Source organism: Dunckerocampus dactyliophorus, chromosome 10, assembly GCF_027744805.1.
Source record: "Dunckerocampus dactyliophorus isolate RoL2022-P2 chromosome 10, RoL_Ddac_1.1, whole genome shotgun sequence".
NCBI lineage: Eukaryota > Metazoa > Chordata > Actinopteri > Syngnathiformes > Syngnathidae > Dunckerocampus > Dunckerocampus dactyliophorus.
The window spans coordinates 25,199,257-25,222,495 of record NC_072828.1 but is presented as its reverse complement, the minus strand read 5'-3'; the positions used below and the strand labels follow the sequence as shown (position 1 = coordinate 25,222,495).

Below are 23,239 nucleotides of genomic sequence, written 5' to 3'. Positions count from 1 at the left end.
ATGTATTTTTAATCACAAAAAACGTCCTGTTAGCGTTCTTAACTTGCTAACTAAATGGTAACCAGAAGCAGAAGTCAGCCATGTCACTTGTATATGATATGACCAGTGGTTGACTCTCAAAAATGTTAACACAAAACAAAACAGTTTTATCGTTTTACATGCATAAAACAATTCAAAATTAAAATTGAAATTGAAATGAAAGGGATACATGAACATTTAAGGTTACTTTTACCTTCATTGAAGATGTGACTGTTCCCAAAGACACAATGTGCCAGCGAGATCAACGCCTTCCTCTTCAACACCACCTTCCTGTTTGGTCATGAGTTATTTCTTGAAGTCAGTATCAAAATGCTGGCACTTGAAACTTTCTTTGCCTCCATTTTGGGTTGTTGAGATGAAAAACATTTGAATTCAAGAAATAACACATGGCAAAACAGGAAGGTGGTGTTGAATAGTAAGGTGTTGATGTCCCTGCTACTTCGTGTCTTAGGAAACAGTCATGTCAAGAATCATGTCTTCAATGAAGGTAAAAGTCAACTTCAATGTTGGTTTAACCCTTTCATCATTTATATGTATTCATATGCATTTGGAACTGTTTTCTGCATGATAAACTATAATTGTACAACTATAACAACTATAAAAATGTGTTTTGTGTTGGCTTTCTGGACCGGAGTCATTGGATTTACATTTTCTTATGGGAAAAATTTATTTGGTTCAAGTCGGACCTTCTGTAACGAATTAAAGACACTAAACAAGATTCCACTGCATTTCTTACATGTTGCTGGTTATAGCAAATAAAAAGCGGTCAACATTAAAATAGTGGAAAGAAGCATGCAGGGACGCACCACTTCCTTACTCTTCAGTGTTAGGATGTCGTCATTGAGGTGATTCTTCAGAATGAGGCAAGCTTCACGCATTTTGGAGGTCAGCTCAAACCTGCTCAGTAAATAAAAATATAGTACTCTCTTATTAAACGTAAGGTTGTGCTTTTTTTTTTTTTTTTTTACATTTTGACCTGTGAATGCATTAGCAGAGTGCATACTTCTCTTTTACGCCGTCAGATGACAATTTGGATGCTCTCAAGGTTTCTTCATCTGTGTCGCTCTCATCCAGGTTGACATTTCTTTCCTCCTCTGAAGTTTCTTCCTCCACATCCACCTCGTCCTCCTCCGTGCTGTCTAGGCAGTCCCCTTCTCCACTTTCTTCAGAGGTGCTCCCTTCTTCCTCCGCCTCATCTTCCTCTTCACTAGATGTCGATTCATATCTGGTGACAAAAGTACATTAAGCACTTTTCACAATTTTTAATGCAGCATTTAACAGTAATAAACGCTCATTTATTGCGGTTAATTGGTTCCAGACCCGACCGTGATAAGTGAATTTCCGCAAAGTAGGGTTCCTCCTTTTATAAATTTTCTAGTTGGAGCATAGAAAACCTGCTAACAACCTTCTAAATACGCTTTTCAACATAATTAGAGCCCTCTAGACATGAAATAACCCATGTAGTCACCTTTACACTCGTATTACCCAAAATAGTAGATATCATCAGGGAAAATAAGCCATTTAAGACCTAAATAAAACTTGTGCTCGTGTGTATCGCAAATGTGTTTCGGATGTGTGGGCGACAAGTTGAGTTTTAGCTTGGCATAGGTTAAGTAGCCCAACAGTAGCCCATGTTATTATTATAATTATTATGTTATTTTTATTGTGCTTTTTGTGAGATCATTAAAACCTGCAATAAAATCCTGTTATTCCGGCGATCAAGTCTGGCGTGTGTCTCACCAAACATTACAGTAACATTACTGACACCTAGTGACTAGTGTAGAATACCACTTTGTGTCTTCTGAATGCCTTATATTTGTATTTTACGTCATTTAGCCATTGTTATGCTTGAAAATGCTTAATTTAGACCAAAAATATATCCATAACATTTGCTTAAATATGCATCTTTTTTTCTTTTTTCTTTTTTTTACTATTTGACCGTATCCAACCATGAAACAGCATTTTTATTAATACGTTTTAAGTAAAAGATGAATAAATTCTCATTCTTTATCAGATAACGTTTATCCATTCACACATCATACAAGAGGAACACCTACCCTCCGTTTAGAATACCAACAAACTGCAAGCTCTTCTTGCCCGCTGTGCGATTTTCACCTGAGCCGTTACCGTCTTTTCTCTTCATGATGGATTTCAGCATACCTGTTTCCATTTGGGATGAAACGGATCATTAAAGCATTAAAACAAGATGGACAGTAAGTAGAGTATGTGATTCTGTCAAAGGTTAGTGATCTCAGGTGCACCCTAGCACCCTTCAGCCCATTGCTATTAAACTGCCGGGTTCAGCTCAAAGTTTGGTGTGAAAGCGCATGAATGACTTTAGTGTACTGCAGTGTAAACACGTCAAGATACCTGTCTTGATGTTGCAGGGTGTCGTTACGTCCCCCTGGTTCTCTTCTTTCTCCTCAGCCATACTGACCGCCTCCTCTGGCAAGACTTTATAATCAGTCATGGTCATCTGTCTCTTCTTTGGCACATGAACTTTATGTTCTTCCATCTTTTCATCAAATACATTTTCATACTGGCAACCAGTGCTCACCATGACAGTTGGCACTGGTTCTTCTGGTGTGATTATAGCATCAGTTTGGGCACCTTGCTCAGTCATGTGTGGTTGTAAGCTGTCTCCTGTACATGCGTCCATCATGTCTGGACGGCACAAAACTGCGGCATCCTTTATGGTAGAGGATATCATCTCAATCTGGGCGTCCCTTGAGTCTGGTTTGGCGAGAACCCCCTTCTCAAAGGTGACTTTGGATGTTATCTGCTCAATCTGGGCTTTGAGAGATCCCAAGTCATTGCCGGCCACACTCAGCTGGTTCTCTAGATCAGTAATAGACTCCTGCTGGAATTTAATGGTGTCCTGTAAGGTGTCCATCTCGCGTTGTGTCTCAGAAGTCAGCCCAAGTAGTGACTCCATGACCCAAACCCCAGCCTCCCCGGTCTCGGCTCTGGCTAGTGTTCCTTCGTCACAAACTGCAGGGCTTTCAGTCCCTGTGCTCTTCTCACAAACATGGACCTCGGTTCCCTCGGAGGCATCTTTCACACCGTGGCTGAAATAGAAAACAACTGAGTCCATTGGCTGATCATCTCCGACCGCCACGGATTTCTTCTCCACTGACAGTTTCCCTGGAACCTTCAAAGCAACTTTGGATGAAAGGTCTGCTGCACGTTCTTCCTTCCCCTCAAATTTCTCCGCCAGCTTCTTCAGCTCTCCAGATCTTCCGTGGCCTTTGTGACCAGGTGAGGTTGGAGTGCTTAATCGACTCTGGATAGTCTCTATGGTCTGGGTAGAGGATTCTACTGCCTGTTTCTGTGGCTGCCGATCCACATTCTTGTCTGCTTTCTTCTCTTGAAGTGCTATTAACAGCATGTCTTTCTCGGCACGAAGCTCGGCCACCTCTTTTTCTAGCGCTGGAACACCTTTTACTCGTTCCTCCATCTCCTTCAGTTGCCTCAAGGCTGTAGCCATCTGCTCTCTAACCGTCTGCAGCTGGCTGGGTGGGACCGGAGTCACTGCGGTGCCAGTAGCTGGAGTGTTGCGTCCAGAGGTTTGAGGACTGGGTTTAGTCCAGATACTTTGCAGAGGTTGAGTTGAGGTGGACAGCTGCTTGGGAGGATCTGCAAGCTGGAATCGCCCACCATTCTGGTGATGGTGACTCTGTTCCTGCTGTAATCGCCGGCTCGTTTCCAAGAGAGTCCGCTCAACTCTGGGGTTGCGTTGCGGTGGTGGAGGTGGTATTTTGGCGCCGGCAGACAGTGGAGGGACACCGAGGAGGGTCACAGGGGACAGAGAGAGCCCTTCACAGGGCGCTGAACCAATGCGGTTTCGTGGCGGTGGCAGGGGAGGGGCCCTGCCATCCTCACTAGCAGGGGATGAGAGAGACTCTGTGGATGTCCAACCACTGGTGCGCCCACCCACACTTGGACATCTCTGAGAGGTCTTGAGCCCCCGTCCAGCGCGACGAGATGTGGCAGCTGCTCTGCGAATGTTATGCCCACTTTCTATCTCTTCTACATACTTGAGGAAGTCCAGATCAAGCTGGAAACCATATGGCGTTTGGACAGAGTATGACGCCGGCTGCTCAGCTTCCTCTTGAGTGGAGTAGAGGAACGAAGAGCCCAAATCTGCAGGAAGAACAGACATGTGACTGGACAATATGGCATACACTCACAAGAAACACTTGGTACACCTCATCTACTACACTACTAGAACTATCACAACTACCTGTAATGCATTTATTATTAGCAGGTGATGCTTTGCTCTCCATTTGTTGGTTGGTTGCTTCGTACATACAGTACATAACTGACTTCAAAGAAACTAAGAGAGGGGAATTACTATTAACAGTGCCTTGTAAAGGTTGATTTTTGGGACACAGCTCTTGTTCTGGAACCCATTAAATTGGGCCTATTGGTTGAATATATTACGTTTTTTTACTAAGCAGCAAAGACAATAGTATTTCATAGTTGTTTAAAGAACATGGACATGTTTGGAAAAGGCTTGTAATAAAACCTAGAAAGGTTTTTAGAAGGTTGGTTCAAGCAGGTTAAAACATACTGGATTTATCTCCCTGCCACCCTTCTTTGTCAAACTGCTGGCACTTGAAACTTGATGTGGCTCCATTTTGGGTTGTTGAGGTGAGAAATACTATTGAATTCAAGAAAAAACAGGAAGATGGTGTCCGTGTCGTGTCTCGCTGCACATCGTGTCTTTGGGAACACTTGAATCAAGAATCACGTCTTCGCTGAAGGTAAAAGTAAATGTTCATTTATCCCTTTTAGACATCAATTATATGTAATTATATGCATTTGGAATTGTTTACTGCATGTACAACTATAACTGTAAAACTATAAAAACATGGTTTGTGTTAACATTTTGGGCTTTTGGCGAACCGATTAATTGGATTTACATTTTTTCTTATGGGGGGAAAAATGGATTCAGTTAGTGTCTCTTTCGGTTAGAGTCGGCCCTTCTGGAGCAAATTAATGACGCTAACCAAGGTTCCAGTGTACAGTTGTCCCTTGTTTATAGCGGTTAATTGGTTCCAGGCCTAACCACGATACATGAATTTCCGCGATATAGGATTGAATGTTAATAAATGGAATATTTTCATAGTTAGAGCATAGAAAACCTGTTTATGACTCTAAATAAGGTTTTTAACGTTATTAGAGACCTATAGACATTAAATAACAACCCCTACAGTCACCATTACACTCCTATTATTCATTGTTGACACCAGTGCACAACTCTTATGCTGCAGAGACTTGAGACGGCTGCTAGCTAATAAGCTAGTGAGCTAACAAGATAGTGACTTTATTTATTCTAAACTTAAGTGTTTCAAACGGAGTGGGGAAGAAACACAAGGTAAAAAGCCAACCACTTCCACACAGAATGGGAGGTGAACCTTTTTACAATCTGCATCCATGGCTGGCTACATCGAGTGCAAGGTAAGGTAAAAATGTGACAATACTGCCGCCTAGTGACCAGAATACTGGATATCACTTGTATTTCAATATGTTTTGACTAATAATAATCGAACCGCAATATTACAAATGACGACTGTATGTCAATTATTTCTTATGGGCAAATTGATCCTACATTTTGGAACACACCTTAGATGTTGCACTGTAAAACAAACTACAAAAACACTGATTTTGTTCAACTGAAGAACATGACCATGTACTTACCAGGCAACTTAGTGTTAACTTGCACGGACTGAGTCATCTTTCAGGTGCGGGATCTTTCAGCACATACAGCCTCAAACAACATCTGGCCAAGAAAACGCACAGTGACATGATTGCATTTGTCATCGATGACAAAGAAAGAAAACTGATGTCATCTCTAAAACATTTCCCTTCAGTTTGATGTATATAAAAACATGCATTATATGCCTCAAGGCAAACATAACTTCTGACTTATTGTAAGTGTAATCTGCATCATTCAGCAAGTGACCATCAACACACTTTTAAATAGCTTCTAAATGTTCACGCTTCTGTCCAACAATTTTTATATGGAGGGACCATTAGACGATGAAATATACTGAGACCAAACTGTGCAGCAAAGTCCAAAGAACTTGATGTTTTTCTAAGGTTTCTCCTGAGACTGAATTGAAAAGAATCAGACTCTGAGATAAAAATGTTTTGTTAACTCGTATATCAGCTGTTTGCTTTTCAACATCAAGTATGACATCATAGTTTGTCAAGATTCAGACCTCTTTGCTCGGGGGTTCTTTCCACTGCAAATGCCAAACCACTAAGGCTGTAGAGCCATTTCATAGTAGATGCACTGACTGGGTCACAGGAAACATCTACAGTATTTCAAGCATGTTGCTCTATTAATAAAACCATTACATTATCCAAAGCGTGTAAAAAGACACTCCGAATTGATCCCACTCAAAGCTGCTGTATGCACTGCTTTCTGGACATATACCGTAATTTCCAGTGTATAAGCTGCTACTTTTTACTTAACGTTTGAACCCTGCGGTTTATACATTGGTGTGGCTAATTTATGTGTTCTAATCTTGTGACATCTCCTTTACTTCAGAAGTACGACTAATCGTTTAAATTCTCTGCTGCTCGTGAGTCAGTGAGGAAATGGCAGGTCTTTCTTTGGCAAGAGCCAATCACGAGCTATAAGTGAACTCACAACGAGCTTGTCAACCCATTTGAATCCGCAGGAGGTCATTACCCAACATAACAGTCTGACTCACGGTGTCATCTTACAAAGAAGGCTTAACTCATCACACAGCAACTTAGGACTCAAAAGGTACTGTAGCTAAGAAATATACACTACTTTTTCCCATAATGCATTTGGTCCCAACAAATAATTTCCTTGGTTATGGTTGCTGGGGTGCTGCAATGTTGCCTCTGTCCACCAGAGGGAGCCAGAGGAGCCCAGAGGAAGGCTGACATCAATGCAGCAAGTCCGGTGCGGCTTATATTTGAACAAATCTGTTTTTCTCTCTAAATTTAGTGGGTGTGGCTTAAACACAGGTGCGTCTTAGACGCCGGAAATTACAGTAATTAATATATATATATATACACAAGTATATATATAATATAAGCAATAAAGGTCTAGACGCAAGGGGGGACCATCTCCATATTTTCTTCTCTTCCACCTCCTGTTGATGTAATGACCTGGTGTCCTAATACTTTTTGTGTATCTTCTTCCGCATGTTACGGATGTTATGTGAGAAGGGACGACTCCAGCTAAGATAGATGATAGTGTGGAGACAAGCTTACCTGTCTCAGCTGCTAAGTGGAGGATGCATGCAGGTGGAATCCAGGCTGGTTCCCTCTGCACGGCTGTACTCAGCCCTGCAAAAGAGAGAGGGAAAGACCATAACTCTGAGATGGTCCATTGCTGTATGTCCCCTACAACATCTTGTGGCGACCCCACCAGCCCGAGTGGGAATTGAGCCCACACATACTGCATAAAAGTCAGCTATGTAAACTATTATACTACTAATGACCACAGTCATGCCCTGTCCAACAAGGACTACAGTTCAGTTTGGTAAAATTGTAACTGTTTCCAAAATAAGAGGGAGTGCCATCCCACTTTTCATCAGCCATCCTGTTGAGCTTCACACGGCAGTGTTATGGTGCAGTACACTGATGGACTGGGTGGAGCTAGACACACTCCTGACCTCTGATTGGTCAGTCGTTACTTCCATTCAATGATGGAGAGGATTCCAGGATTTTACATGCTTACAAGACATGTAAGCATGCAGCACTGTACTGTATCACATCCCTCTTTGTTGAACGCATTGGGGCGTATGTGAGATTACTGTACTTTGCCGCACTAAAATGAACTGTACTGCTTAGTTCAAACATCTTTTTTTGTGATAGAGAAGCGATGAGTTAAGACAAACTACTAGCGCCAAATACTCTTATTTCCAAAAATATGAGCACACAAACTCTCATACAGTAACATCTCACACACACAACCTCAAGTACACAGTCATTAATTTGGGTTCAAACACACACACGTGCACACACACCCAGATGTGTTTCCCGGCAGCCTCAGGCACATTCCTACAACATGCTGTTGAAACACGCCAGTTGTCCTTGTAGCCGAATGACTACTGATAAACTACACACACACACACACACACACACACACACACACACACACACACACACACACCTGTCAGCTCAGACAGTTTATTGTCACTAAAAACCACAAAGCCCACAAGAGACAAGACACTGAAATAGTCGTAATGGGTGAAGACGGAAGGTGGATTCATTCATAAACAGCCCCCAGCTGAAGTAAAAACATATGTTGTCCATTCTGGCAGCCTCTGCACAGTATCGTCTTATCAGCTACTGCCTGTTTCTACTCGGTGTGTGCTCTGTTTCTTGTCTCGCTACACAGCACCACAGTACACACACAGACAGGTTTTTTAAAGGGGGGGAAACCTCAGCTGGTTTATTTTGGTCCAAAACAGACCAAAGCAATTAACTGTGCTACTTTTATTTTATTTTTTTTACTTTGTTTTGTTTGTTTGTTTTCCTACAAAGTGGAGCACTTACATGACATCTAGGGCTTTTAAATAGCACTGACAGACTTGCTAGAGACCACCATTGACTCTTCCCCCGTGGCAATTGTATGTACAAACAGGTCACTTGTTAGTTCAATGCTGGTTAATATACAGGTGGTCCTCGTTATACAACGAGGTAATGACACGCTCCCATAAATGATTAATACTGTACAGAAACAGCACGAGTTACGTGCTTGCGACGAAAGAATACATAGGTGGAAAAATATTTAGTCGTGCGTCTCACACCTGAGGAAACGATGCAATTTTTGTTGTTTTTTAACTTTTTTGCCCATCTTAGTGTCTCCCAAGTGTAAGGCAGACCTTTTGATGGCTACGTGTCAAAGAAAAGGAAAGTCAAAAGCGAAGTCAAATTAGACATGGTAAATTGCTCAGAAAGGGGAGACCAGCCTTGGCCGCTAAGCCATTCTAATGTCGCAACTACTGTACGTGTATCTTCGAGGATAAAGATTGTATCTTTATACATGTGAAAGGATATGCTCATGTGAAATGGAGAGTGATAACTACGCAGAAGAGTGATTTCATCATTGAAACTTCCTTCTCCCAATAAGCCTGTCTCTCCCTCCTTTGCAACGCCCCTTCCCTTGTGCACAAGACAACCACAAGGATAAAAGTAATGAGTTGTTTTGTTTTTATTCTAATAACTTTAATTAAAATATTGTATTGAATCTTTTTATTACGTATTTTATATGTCATTCATGTATTCTGTGTAAAGTGTGAGTAACTAAAACACAAAAATTCGACTAACACAGCCAGGATAGTTCCAGTTCACCCGTGATTCTAATGAGGACAAGTTGTTCACAGATCTGTGTAAATCTATCTTGGTGAGCATTCATAATTCATCCAGCTCACAGGTGTGGCAACATGCTGATTAGACGGCATCATTATTGCACAGGTGTGCTTTAGGTCGGCTACAATAAAAGGCCACGCCACAATCTTTGAATATTTAGTTAGAGCATTGATATCCTATTTACAACCTTCTAAATATGTTTTTTAACATTATTAGGGCCCTCCAGACATGATATAACATCCCTATAGTCACCTTCACACTCATGTTAGCCAATATAATAATTAGAATAACAATACGAGAACATATGCAATGACAGACAAAAATAAGACTTGTGCTTGTGTGTGTTACTATTAATGTGGGAGCTTTATTAGGGACCTTTATTAGGGATTATTGTTTGATTTTTGTGCCGACCGTGAGATCATTCTAACCTGCAATAAAAGCCTGTTGTTCCGTCGATCAGGTCTAGTGCTTGTGTGTCTCATCAAATATTACAGTAATATGAAGACAACACCTAGTGACCAGTGTAGAATAGTACATATCGTCTGTAAATGTGTCTTTTTAATGCCTTATTTTAGTTCATGTAGCCATTTTTATGCTTGAACTTGCTTAATTTAGACAAAAAAAAAATTAATACAATTTAAAATGCTGTATTCAACCACAAAACAGACATGATTTATTTGTTAATATACTTTTGGAAAACTGTGACAGAGTGAAACCAGAGTGAAACGTGGCGAAGGACGACTGTACGCCGATCCAGTTACAGATCCAATACAGTTCAACTGCACATTTTGGAATGGGCTTTTTGCCTTTTATTGAGGCCAACCTGAGAAACACCTGTGTAATAATCACGCTGTCTAGTCAGCATCTTGATCCGCCACACCTGTGAGGGTATAAACTATGGATTATGCATGCTCACAACAGATTTACACGGGTTTGTGAGCAATATTAGAGAGACAGAGACAGAGAGAGGTCTTACAAAGAACACATTTTGAAAAATGGGAGCAAGATTTGACGAGAATAAAATCCAAATCTAAAGACAGGAGCTGCACGATGGACATTTTTCCCCATTCTGTTCCAAAGTCTCTCATTTCTTCACTTTTTGCACCCATATGCTTTCTTCGAGGGCTTCCATTTAGCAACTTTCTTTTTTGTCGGCCCCCTGGCACCCTGTCCATGATTTCACCTCATCTCACATGAGTGTTGTTATTCTTCTCACCACCGCACACTACCCTGTCTGATTTGATGACAGGCAGCAAATTACAGAGTCCAGCGTGAAGCTGCATTCTTTTCTCTCGACACCCTAAGCTGCGACCGCCTGACACCCACACACAAACACACACAATTGTATACTCTCATTTGTTGGTGACCCAAATTAAGTCAGCGGAAACCCCCAAAAATGTTTAAATATATAGCCAGCCTACACAAAAATGTGACACAAAAATGTTGGAAAAAGAAAACACAAAAAGCCATCATTTCTACAAGCACACACATCGAATTAAGTCCTTGTGGGGGTAGTACCCATCATAGTATTTAAGTCCTTGTGGGGGTAGTACCCATCATAGTATTTAAGTCCTTGTGGGGGTAGTACCCATCATAGTATTTGTTAAGTCCTTGTGGGGGTAGTACCCATCATAGTATTTAAGTCCTTGTGGGGGTAGTACCCATCATAGTATTTGTTAAGTCCTTGTGGGTGTAGTACCCATCATAGTATTTGTTAAGTCCTTGTGGGGGTAGTACCCATCATAGTATTTAAGTCCTTGTGGGGGTAGTACCCATCATAGTATTTAAGTCCTTGTGGGGGTAGTACCCATCATAGTATTTGTTAGAAATGGGCATTACAACAGACTCATTAGTTGGTGGCAATCCTGTCAGTTGTGTGCAATGACTTGTTGATAAAGCATGTATTTGAGGCAAACTGGAGTGCAGTATTTTGATGCAACCAGCAGAGGTGCTGTTGAGTGAATTGCAACCGGTTTCTCAACCAGCAATCCTCCCCAACCTTTATTCAACCAAAGCACAATGGAACCTCCGTTTGCATACGCGCCGGTTAGCGTGTTTTTAATTTAAGCCAAAATTTTGCCTTGGTTTGCGAACATTCTCTGCACTGTGCACACATCTTGTCATGTTGTTCATACACTGTGTGAGTCCATCTGTGTTCTCAATGTCTTTTTATCACTAAACGTCCTTGTTATCTATTAGCTTGCTGATACGTGAAAACCGGAACCAGAAGTCAGCTCCATCTCCTGTCTACACACGAGAGACGAGAAACAACTGCGATCTGCAAAACTCATCGGCAACGCGCAGCAAAACCTAAAAATAATATATGAAATTAGAGTTACTTGCATTAAGCAGTCCAGTTCGGACAACTAGTGCACCCTTAAAAAAAAATAAAGGACACTTTGCCAAATTCTCTTTCCGAGTATTTACAATTGAGCATGACTATGAAATCGTATCCACGTCACACCAACACCACACCAAGAATATCTTCCCTCCATCCTAACATCAAAATTTGTCTCGTTGGAGTCAGACTGTTTTATAATGCACGTATCTGAAATGTGTCAAGGTCAAGCTCTAATTTTGATTCTCAGCAAATTGATTGAACTGGAATTGTACGTAATAATGACATGTTTCAGTAGCCTAAACCAATTAGCGTCTAATATAATCACCGTCATATGCAGTAATTAAGCCTAGGTCACAACGGAACATGTGATTTTTTTTGGCCGTGTCAATTTTTGCTGCTCCCCAAATCGCTGAGTTTTTTGTTTTGTTTTTTTTATTCGTGGAAGACGTAGTTGTTGCAACCATGAAGGAGTAAGATCTCGACTGGCATGGAGGACATATGAAATATCTGAATTTGGCGTTGACCATACGACGTATGTGAGGTGCACGTGTGGCACACGACACACATAGGAGTCCGCAAGTACGACATACAAAAAAAATGACATTTTGCCCGAACCTGACACATGTTGGCCATATGGAAGACGCATGAGGTGCGTAAGTTTCGTCTTCCAAACTGGAAAAAAATGTAAGCACCCGGGAGTTTGTTTGACAACACAAAGAACCCCTGCGGCCGGTCTGCTGCCAGTCTACAGCTCAAAAATGAGCACGTCACACATGCGTCCTCCATGCATTTGTTGTGGTTTTTTGCACGTACACCGACCGTAGGAGCCCGTATGACCGGTTGTGACCTCGGTTTTACTGAGATTAGTGAAGGAGCACCGATATGCAGCAAGCATTATTGAAAGCCACGTAGATGTACTGTATACATTCAGAGTTACAAGTGGATTAGTAGTTTTGTTACAACATATTTCCTAAAATCTAACCAACAAAGAGCATGTATGTGATGCTGCTTCAATGTTTCCCTTCAGGCAGCATGGGAACATGTGGGGAGCGGAGATGGAACCGACCAACGAGAACACTTGGTCGTCCACATTTTCACAGAAGAGGAAATGTGCTGCTTTGGGTCTTAGGATCATGTTTGCAACAATGACTTCATTTCCCTCCCCACCACTTTTCCCAAAAAGAGACCTCAGCGAGACAGAGAGACCCTGGCGAGGGGAGGAGGGAGTCAAAGTCAATGTCATCCTCCTGAATTCGCAACCACTTTTACTGTCTGGATCAGGGGTGTCCAAACTTTTTCCACCAAAGGCCAAATGTTGAAAAATGAAAGGACGCAAGGGCCGCTTTGATATGTGTAGAGCAACACATGTAGATATGCTTAGAAGTTCTATATATTTCAAGGAAAAAGTGCATCTCAGCTTTGTGATATAGCATTTAACGTTAACGTTAAAGCTCGTCAATTTGCTCGTGAAGAAGAAAAGAGCATCGCAGTACGAATGTGATTATTCATACTTAACCTAAACCCTTGTAATCCCAATCTTAATCTCATGTAGACGTGAGTATCTGAAACCCTTTTCGACACGGAGACACAACAGCGGAGGGCCTCTCTCTGCTTGGAGAGAAATCTGCAGTTTCCTGAAAGGAAGCCTACTTTTCCCATAATAAATCCCCCTCATTCACTCCCACCCGCCCATCCATGCCCCTGCAGGAGACCTGCTATTGTCTCCCAGTAGGAATCGGGGGTGGAAGTGGGGGGACAGGAAGCCCATCAGGCCGTCCTGAAAGCTGCTTCCTGAAGGCAGCAGGAAAACACTGCAGAGAAGACAAGCACAAGAGTGAGTGCTGAACAAATAGCGCCAGCGTGACCGCAACACACACATGCAAACACACACACACCATCATGAAACAGCAGCACAGAGGTCACATGATACTTCATCACATATGAAGACTCTCATGTGGGCACCAAACGATAAACACAGTCACCTCTGTCTATTTACACTTATAAACGCTACAAGGAGCTACTTCCTGCCCCCACATACGTCCCATTCTAACGTGACATTTGCTTTTACCACAGTCAGGTTGACATCACACGCAGGCCAGTCCTCTTCCTTCCAGATTGTCCACAAAACACAATCAAGCACATTGAGCGTGTACAATGAAGCTTTATGCAGCTTTGGTGGCAAACACTCTCCCCATGTTGTGTGAGACCTCCCTTGTTTCTCTTCACACCAGAAGGCCTGTGTTCACTCTCTCCCAACCGTGTCCAGGTTCATAATGTCACACTGTCCATCTAATAAAGCCGACCAGTGCTTGGTGAGGGTGTAGCCTCACATAATACGAGTGTTGAGAACCATCTGGGCACTCAGACACAAGATCTATTAACCTTGACGCACTATTAGTTACGCTGCAAGACCCCCCGTGAATGGCAAAAAACCTCAAATAATGGACGCACCTCCCAAAAAAATACAAATGCCAAATTTTTATACTCTAAAACCTACATTATACCTCTCACAGTTATTAAATGTACTTTAAATTCAATTTGACACATTACAGTAGGGATGCTATGGCTTCATTTTGACAGCTTGCCACAGGCTACGCTAATCGATGCCAGCGTGTTCCCTTATCAAACCTATTGCTGTCTGACTTTTCTTGCATGTTTATTTTTTTTACCGTTCAATTAATCGATTTATCAATTATCTACTGAACAATGATGCTCTCTTGTTGTCATTATACTAATTATGTTTATGTTGTTTAAGTAATATAAACACATAGTGTTTCCAGTCTTATGATAAGAGGTAGATGTTTGGGACTTGGACATTTTAAAAGTAGCTCGCAGGCTGAAAAAGTGTGCGCACCCCTGATCTATTGTATGTATTGTATTGGATAGCTAGAGTCTATCCCAGCTGACTTCAGGCAAAAGGCTGAGTACACCCTGGACAACCATTCATACTGACAGCCGCACAGTCAAACTTCAGTCAGAATGAATTGAACGTTCGACATACAAACAATATGAGAAAAAGCGTTCGTGTGAGAATGCAAAGCAAGGTTCCAGTGGCAGCTCTGTGTGTGGGGAAAGCAGCATCGTGGTTTTTCATCTAGTTGCGACATTCAAGAAATGCATTACCACAGGAACCAAAAGCTGACAAGACGTGGATTATTTCTAGCAACATTTTGTGTGTCTTTTTGGGAACAATGGCGCCAGCACGGGTTTTCATATTAAAAAAAAAAAGTCGAAACAGCTTCCCAGCAGCGACAACATTCAGCCAGACAGTTTAGGACACCCCATGCTGGAGCTCTTAGAAGCCTCTCTCAAACAAAGCAGGTCTCATAAAATCGGGTTTTCCCCAACTAGCTAGGTCCCACTGGTGACGTCACATTGCATTTTGGAGCAAACCCACCTTGTTTTCACGCTTCCATACACTCCTTTCTTCAGCATCGTCTTTGGAAAACTGAACTCAGACTTTTTCTCAGGGTGTACTGCTCATTCTTCCATTTCCTCGCCTCACTTGTGCTCTTTGTGTTTTCTAGCAAGCAAATACCAAAAGTCAACCAGCTTGTGTTGACCTAGATTTCTGGTCAACAGAGTCGTGTTTAAAGACTTTTGTCTGCCTCACAACAGCACCAGCCTCCAGATGTTTGCATCTCAGATGTAAGGAAAAGGACCAGATGTCAGTGACACTTTCTGCCGAGAAACACCAGAAATATGCGACTCCAATCGTGTTATTTCCTTCCCTGGTGTAAATTATACCAGTTCAGCATGTGTTTGATGGAGGGGGTCGGCGTAATGACAAGGCAGCTGATGTACATGTACGGTGTGTAGGCATCTCAAGTACACACCTTTGCCGCGGCGGAGACACTCTCATGATAGGGAAAAAAACAAGGTTGAGGACTTTTGTGTTTTATAATTCATTTTCCCTTCAATCAAATGGTCCAGTTAACTTCTAATTGTGGATGGTTTTTGTATTCCCACTGGCTGACGTCCGGAAATCGTACTCATATAAACATTTAACCAAGTTTGGCTCTGATGTTTGTTACAATTATAAAACCTACGTGCCTCGTCCGCTGTTTAATTACTTGTACTTTTTAGGCGTAGTTTTCATCCTGTTATACAGAATACAATCATCCACAAGAGATTTATCTCTATGGCGTCTCAACTGTAGACCCTGAACAGTTTGCTGTGAGCATCAATGCTTGCGTGCAGACTAAACAAAAAGACACAGTGTGATATTTACAAAGAAAACAGGGACTTTTACCTTCCATCGCTCACTGTTGTTTAGTTTGACCACCGGGTCGTGCAAGCATCCATCACAACCACAGTATGTTAACAAATGGTGCATCAAACATTTGTGGGAGCTTTTGTGTTTGTATTCCACAATTATTGTGTGTATTCCAGCGGTATCAAGAGCAGATGTATTTCATCATCATGAAACATTTTGGGAAGACTGAGAAGTTCTGTAACTTGTGCTATTTTGTTATATTGTCATGTTCACTGGAAATGCTAGATTTGGTCACTGTAGTAAAAGGAAAATGGAAAAATGCTGATAAAAAAAGCAAAAAAAACAAAAGTCGTAAAATTCCGAGAGTGGAGGGTTTTAGTTTTTAGTGTAGTGTTGACGCCTACAGTAGTTGAGCTTTATGCAATGACTTCATTGGGCAGGGAAGCTTTTCCACAAGCGACACAACATTTCCATTATGAGCCAATGGACACAAGTCATTTCTGTCTTATAGGCGAGCCTAAAACTGAAAGAGCTGCACTAATTTCTGTGACGGGGCCAATCCGATCCAGTATCGGTACCAGGTTCCGATACCAGCATAAATTCCTGATACCACCTATGGAGATTCCTGATTCATGAGTCACATCTGTGCTTGAATCATTGTCAGCAAACGCAGCTAGAAGAATATCAGCAAATGCAGCCAAGAGTATCAGAGAATTTAGCACTGCAGCCGTCCTCCTCGCTCCACCGCACACACACGCAAAGCGCGCCACATGACGCGTCCACGACCACACAAAACAGTTGGACACCTTCCCAACACAAAACTTTCCAGGTCGCAAACAGAGCTCTGGCACCGGAACTGAATCAGTATCAGCAGATATCCAAATTCAGGTAAAGTAAACCCGTGATAAGTGAATTTCCGCGCAGTAGGAATCTTATAAATGAAATATTTTCATACTAGACATGAAATAACACCCATATAGTCACCTTTACACTCATATTACCCAGTGCAGTAGATATAATCAGACAAAATAAGCAATAAATAAAACTCGCAGTAAATGTGTTCTGGGTGTGTGGAGGACAGGAAGTGATGTTGGGGGTTCAGAATCGGGTTTTAGCTTGTCGTGGGGTACGGCTGCAACAACAGCCCGGGTTATTATTATGATTATCATCATTATTATTATTATTATGTTATCATAATAATGGAGGTATGCACAACTTGCACACGGAAACGTTTTCAGGTCAAACGGTATTTTATCGTTTCAGCTTTTCATCTACACGGAAACGGCGTTCTGGGTGCCCTGAAACAGTATTTTTTGCTTCCAGAGTGGGGAAAATATGAAAACACCGGCATCGTTTCCGTGTAGACAGCTGATCCGCTGTTTTACAGAAACAATGACGTCACCGACGTGACCAGAAGTGAGCTTTGACGACAGGCCACCATAAAAGCTGAATATTTCTACGAACATGACTCACGCCGGTCGTATTTTGTTGTCTTCTTCTCCAAAATGACTTGTAGAAGTAATCGTTTTCAAAAATAAATATGCGTGACCTTCAAAATCAGCTTGGGGGGGAAAAATAATAAATACATTTTGGATTTTGAATATCTCTGAATATCTCTCCCTTTAACAAATTAAATTCAGCTTTAATTCATGCATATAAATAGTTTTGGGCTTAACTTTACATGTTTACACTATTGTGACTTACACCACAATTAATGCTATTATTGCTCCATCTGGAGTAATGCATAGATTACTGGATGAGAAAATGATGTCTACATGGCAGTAACATGGTAACACAGCAGTACGCGTGTGTTTGATGAGTGTTTGTGGGATCACTGTGTTTCTAAAAGCAGCCACGGTTTGGTTCTCCCAACAAGGAAGCGCTCTGTTTGGAATCGGATCTTTTTGGTGATGAGACCACAGCGGTTTGGTTCAACTGAAAGTGAAAAAAAATCCAACCTGGAAATAAGCAAATGTGGTGCGAGACTTGTGGCACTGTCTGGTTCGTGTGTCTTGTGAGTGGTAAGATTAATGCCTCATTCCAGAGTATTTTTAGCATTTAGTGGACGTAGCGGCAGACAGAATGTCTCTTTTGAGACACACAAAACAAACAAACCTGTATACTATTGTCTGTTTCCCCCCGTTAAACAGACAGCTGCTTTTAGATGGCGTGCAACTAAGACGTTACCATATAAAAAGACTCAACTCCGAAAATAATCACAGCCACAATGCTTCATTGACATGAAGTGTGTGGAAGTAATATTACAAACACATCAGTCAGCCTCACGTATCAGGTAACTCGCTCCTGCATTCCCATGAACATGAGCGCTGCAGTTTATTTTAATGCTGTTCCAATATACTTAAGTGCCAGACCGCTGTAAATACTTGTAATGTGGAACCTCCAAATACATCCCAACAACAACATGGCTTACTCTTGGTACTGTACAGGTGACAGGTTTACCACAGAGACCACTATGAAACATGTTCAGTCCGGTGAAAATGAGGACTGCAAGAGGTTGGACACATTATAAACAAATACATCATATGACCTTCTCTGGACTTGTTGACAAGAGTCCATGAATAACATCTTGGAACAGCCTTAATCCACATTGTGAGGCTGCTATTTGTTCCTCAGGGCAAATGCCACAAGTTATCCAAATGACCAATGAAGACTTTGTTGTGGTTATAAATGAATAGATTTAATTCTTCCAAGCCTCAATGTTTCCCACATCACTGCTAATAAGAGTCAATTGCACTGCCAAAGGAGAAACTAGATTGAATCTATTCAAAGGCTGAGGGTGAATAGTGAGCTATGTCGGATATCTCTCCATTTTGAAAATAATTGGCTTAAGAGTGAAGAATGTCAATAAGCTGAATTAACGGCATATGCTTGGTATCAGCAGCAATTATTACATTTATCAACGGGATAACAAGAAGGAAGAAGAAAGTCAAATTAGAATGATGGAGAATCTTTGAAGTACATTACCCAGCAAACATCCCAAGGTTCATCTCATGTCAAGTTCATATTTGGGGGTTTTCATGCAACTGCTTGAACATTCAGTGTCCTTCGCTGTCATATTGTTATCTCCAGATTTGGACCAATGAGGAACCACATCCTCTACGGCTCGCTGCCCTGTGTTCTACTGTTTAACGTTTCTGGTACTTCTGTTTGTCCCGTTTTGATGAACAGCTGTACACTAAGCATGAACTGTGTTCTTCCTGTCCTTTTAACTCTTTACCCATTATTGTGAAAAGACCTGCACTGATGCAAATCTAAGACAAGAACTGTTGTGATACTTCTGAGGGACGTGTTCTCACGTAGGGTTGGATATTGTTCAGAGCTGAACAAATTAATCGACAACTAATGGATGATCCAGTTAAGCGACAACTATTTTGGTATTCGATTACCATAATTTCCGGTGTATAAGCCGACACTTTTTTCTCACGCTTTCAACCCTGCGGCTTGTACAGTGATGCATGACTTTTCTGGTACGCTGCTGTTTAAGTAGTCATATTACACGCACTGTTCAGCACTGTTTGGAAAAAAGCATGTATTCACTTAAAAGTTAAAAGAAAAATAACATCTTTCTGTGTACTAAATATCCCATGTTACGACGTGTCTGCGTCTGCGGATTATAGGCAGGTGCAGCCTATATATGTAAAAATCTTTTTTACTCTTAATTTAGTGGGTGCGGCTAATATACCAGAGGCTGTATTTTTTATTATTATTTTATGTTATCCTCGTAAAATTACGACTTTTTGTCGTTAGATTCCAACTTTTTCTTTCTTAGTTTTATTTTTTTAGTTATCTATGAGCCAATAAAAAAAAGCACTTTGGACACCCCTGACCAAGTGGAACACTGTTTTTGTTTCTTTTCGCTGTAAACTAGCTTCACCATGAATATCTTTACCAGGTTTGCAGATAGACTATGTAGACATATTAAGCAGGAGCTGGACTCGATTCGTAATTATTCATGTTACCAAGATATTTTAAACAGCTTCCAAGTTTGTGTTCAAGTTTTGCCAAGAGTGCCATTCCAACTGCACTGAAGTCTAATGCTGTTGACTCCAGCCTTTCTCGCCTCATGTGATAGCGATGCTGGGCGGCTGATCAAATTAACTCATAATACGGCTAAAAATGGAAATCTGCGGCTTTCATTTTATCAAGGACTTTGCATGACCACGGAGCTAAATTGGATTGCATTTGATTAAATGAGCGACTGCGGGTCAACTTCACGACACAAGAGGAAAGCAGTCTGTGCAGAAGCAGAGTAACTCTGGCCTCCCGACACCTCTGACTAAACTTACAAAGCATCTATTTGAGGCGCCGCTGCAGTAAGTCAAACCTCAGAGTACAGTTGCATAAAGACGCCTGAGGGAAAAGCACAATGTTGTTAGGAACATCAAACCTACTTCTTCCGCACGTGTCCTGTCACTTTAACTTGATCAGTCCAGCAGAGTAGTCAAGGCATTTTGATTACCATAAATTCCAGCCGCTAAGCCGCTACTTTTTTCTTAAACTTTGAACCCTGAGGCTTATACAGCGGTGTGTCTAATTTATGGCTAATTTCTAATCTTCTGACATCTCCTTTACTCCTTTTCAGAACTACTAATTGTTTAAATGCTGTGCTGTTCGCGAGTCAGTGAGGAAATGGGAGGTCTTTCTTTAGCAGGAGCCAATCATGACCTATCGGTGCACTCAAAACTAGCTTGTCAACCCACTGAAAATGGCAGGAGATCATTATATATACAGTAACAGTATAACAACATAACACTCTGACTCACCATGTCATCTTACTAAGAACACTAAACTCATCACACAGCAACGTAACACTCAAAAGGTATACCTGACAAATATGATATATAACAAATACATATCATGTAACATGTACCAATACGAGTTTGAAATGAAAAAAAAACAGCTCTTTCCCATAATGTTTTCCCATAATGCATTGCGTCTGAGCAACGCATTCATTGGGGCGCCCAGGTGACGTCAGCCTCCCTCTGGGCTTTGAGCTCCGGGCTCCTCTGACTCTTTCTGGTAGACAGAGGCAGCATTGCTGTGCCATCCATCTATTTTCTATGCTGCTTGTCCTCCAATAAATGCGTTGCTCAAACGAAATGCATTATGGCAAAACTTTATTTTTTTTTTACTCATATTGGTACATGTTTGTATATTTGTGAGGTATACCTTTTGAGTGTTAAGTTGCTGTGTGATGACTTTAATGTTTGCAAGATGAAGACAAACTGTCATATTGAGTAATGACCTGCAATTTCCAATTGGTTGACAAGCTCGTCATGAGTTTTTTCATAGCTCACGATTGGCTCCTGTCAATAAAGAGCTGCCTTGTCCTCACAGACTCGTGTGCGCCACAATATGCCATTTTATGACGTGGACACGTGCATCTTATACACCGATGCTGCTTATACACCGGAATTTAGAGTATGTTTGCTATTCTTGACAACATTATCATCTTGCATAAATTACAGAAAAAAATGTACGGGTACGGGTTTTAGAAACTGCGCTGATCAGGATTCAAATCAATGTCAGCTTAGTCTGTGATTGTAACATAACTAACTATACTAACTAGGAATGGAGCCGATCCTTTTACCAGAGTTATTCATGTATAGGAAATTGGCAATACCACCTGTGGAGATTTCCAATCCATAAACCACGTCTGTTCTTGTCAGCTCGTTGCTGACAGCAAATGTAGCTAAAAGAATATCAGCAAACTGAGGCAATAGATTATCAGCAAACGTAGATGTCTTCACACATGCACTGCAGTCATCCTCCTCTCTTGCACCACACACACACACACACACACACACACACACACACACAGGTGCTCTGCCTGTTCTATCCACCTTTATGTCCTTAAAGGGCTCCATCGGTCTTGGTCTCATCATCACAGAAAAAGAGGTGCAATTCTGCGTATTACTGCTACAAACTAACTCAAATAAAACAGGAGCCTTTTCATCCAAGTCAAGAACCACCAAGCACGGGTGTCAGCTTAAAGCTATCAGTTATTCAGGGTCCTTGAACTCATCACACAGTAAACAACGGCATATGTTAGTGCAGCCTCAACTTCACACAAGGATGAAGAACCCTGCTGCACTAATGGCCTGATTGAACCAACACACAATCCCGAAGTCACCAATTGTCAGTTGTGGTTTCTTCTGGGTCACCCCCCCCCCCCTCCTCCCGTAAACACACTTTCAAACCAAAAGTAACGACGCTGTTGTGCGATTCCAGTCCTCAGACTAACATTTAATCACACTATGGCTGCAACTAATGATTTTTTTTTCTTATTTGATTAATCGAGTACGTTAATCACATGGGGTGTCCAAACTTTTTTCACTGAGGACCACACACTGAAACATGAAAGGATGCAAGGACCACTTAGGTATTTTGTAAAACAACACACATAGATGTGCTAAGACGTTATATATATATATATATATATTTCAACAAAAAACTGCATCTCAGCTTTGTGATATAGGTGAAAAAGCATATTATGAGTATGAATGTCGGTCTTTGCTCTTTTTTTCCCCATTTTTGCTGCTTTTTCCCCCCAAATATTTCAACTTTATCTTTGACAATCTTTTAAATAAATACCATTTTGTATATGTAATATTATAACTTTAATCCCATAATACAATAACTTTTCCCCAACTTAATTTTCCAAAAATGACAGCTTTATATTGTTTTGTTTGTTTCTGATAATATTACGACTTTTTAAAAATAACATATTTGTTCTTTAATATTTCAACTCAACTCAGTGCAACTAAAATGATGTTACTTTTCCTCATAATATTACGAGTTTATTCTTGTAAAATTGCCACTTTTTTTCTTGTTAGAGTACAACTTTTTTGTCTTAATATTTTGACTTTATTCTTGTAAAATTACAGCTGTTGTTTCCATTTCAGCAGTTGTTGTGTTTATTAATTTTCCAAATATTTCACATTTCTTCCTCTGGATTTTCTTCTCATAATTTTGACTTTATTCCCATAAAATTATAACTTTTTCCTCAACCTAATTTTACAAAAATTCCAACTTTATATTCTTTGGTTTGTTTCTCATAATATTACAACTTTTTAAAAATAACATATTTGCTCTTTAATATTTCAACTCTGTGCTACTAAAATGACATTATTTTTCCTCATAATATTAAAAGTTTATTCTCATAAAATTGCAGCTTTTTTTTTAGAATACAACTTTTTTCTCTTAATATTTTGACTTTACTGTAGTAAAAGTTTTTTCTGTTTCTGCAGTTGTTTTTT

At 40.9% G+C, this 23,239-nt stretch overlaps 1 protein-coding gene across 3 annotated transcripts in view; it reads right to left on the bottom strand.

The window, feature by feature from the left end:
• Positions 1-23,239, bottom strand: part of kank3 (KN motif and ankyrin repeat domains 3) — a 38,212-nt gene that overhangs the window by 8,076 nt on the left and 6,897 nt on the right. For all 3 annotated transcript variants that reach the window (XM_054790182.1, XM_054790183.1, XM_054790181.1), the window contains 6 exons: positions 7,297-7,371; positions 5,743-5,824; positions 2,410-4,182; positions 2,097-2,199; positions 1,043-1,264; positions 846-936 (listed from right to left, as the gene is read on the bottom strand). In XM_054790182.1, coding sequence (XP_054646157.1) covers positions 846-936; positions 1,043-1,264; positions 2,097-2,199; positions 2,410-4,182; positions 5,743-5,779 — 2,226 coding nt within the window. In that variant the 5' untranslated portion in view covers positions 5,780-5,824; positions 7,297-7,371. The remainder of the gene's footprint in view (positions 1-845; positions 937-1,042; positions 1,265-2,096; positions 2,200-2,409; positions 4,183-5,742; positions 5,825-7,296; positions 7,372-23,239) is intronic.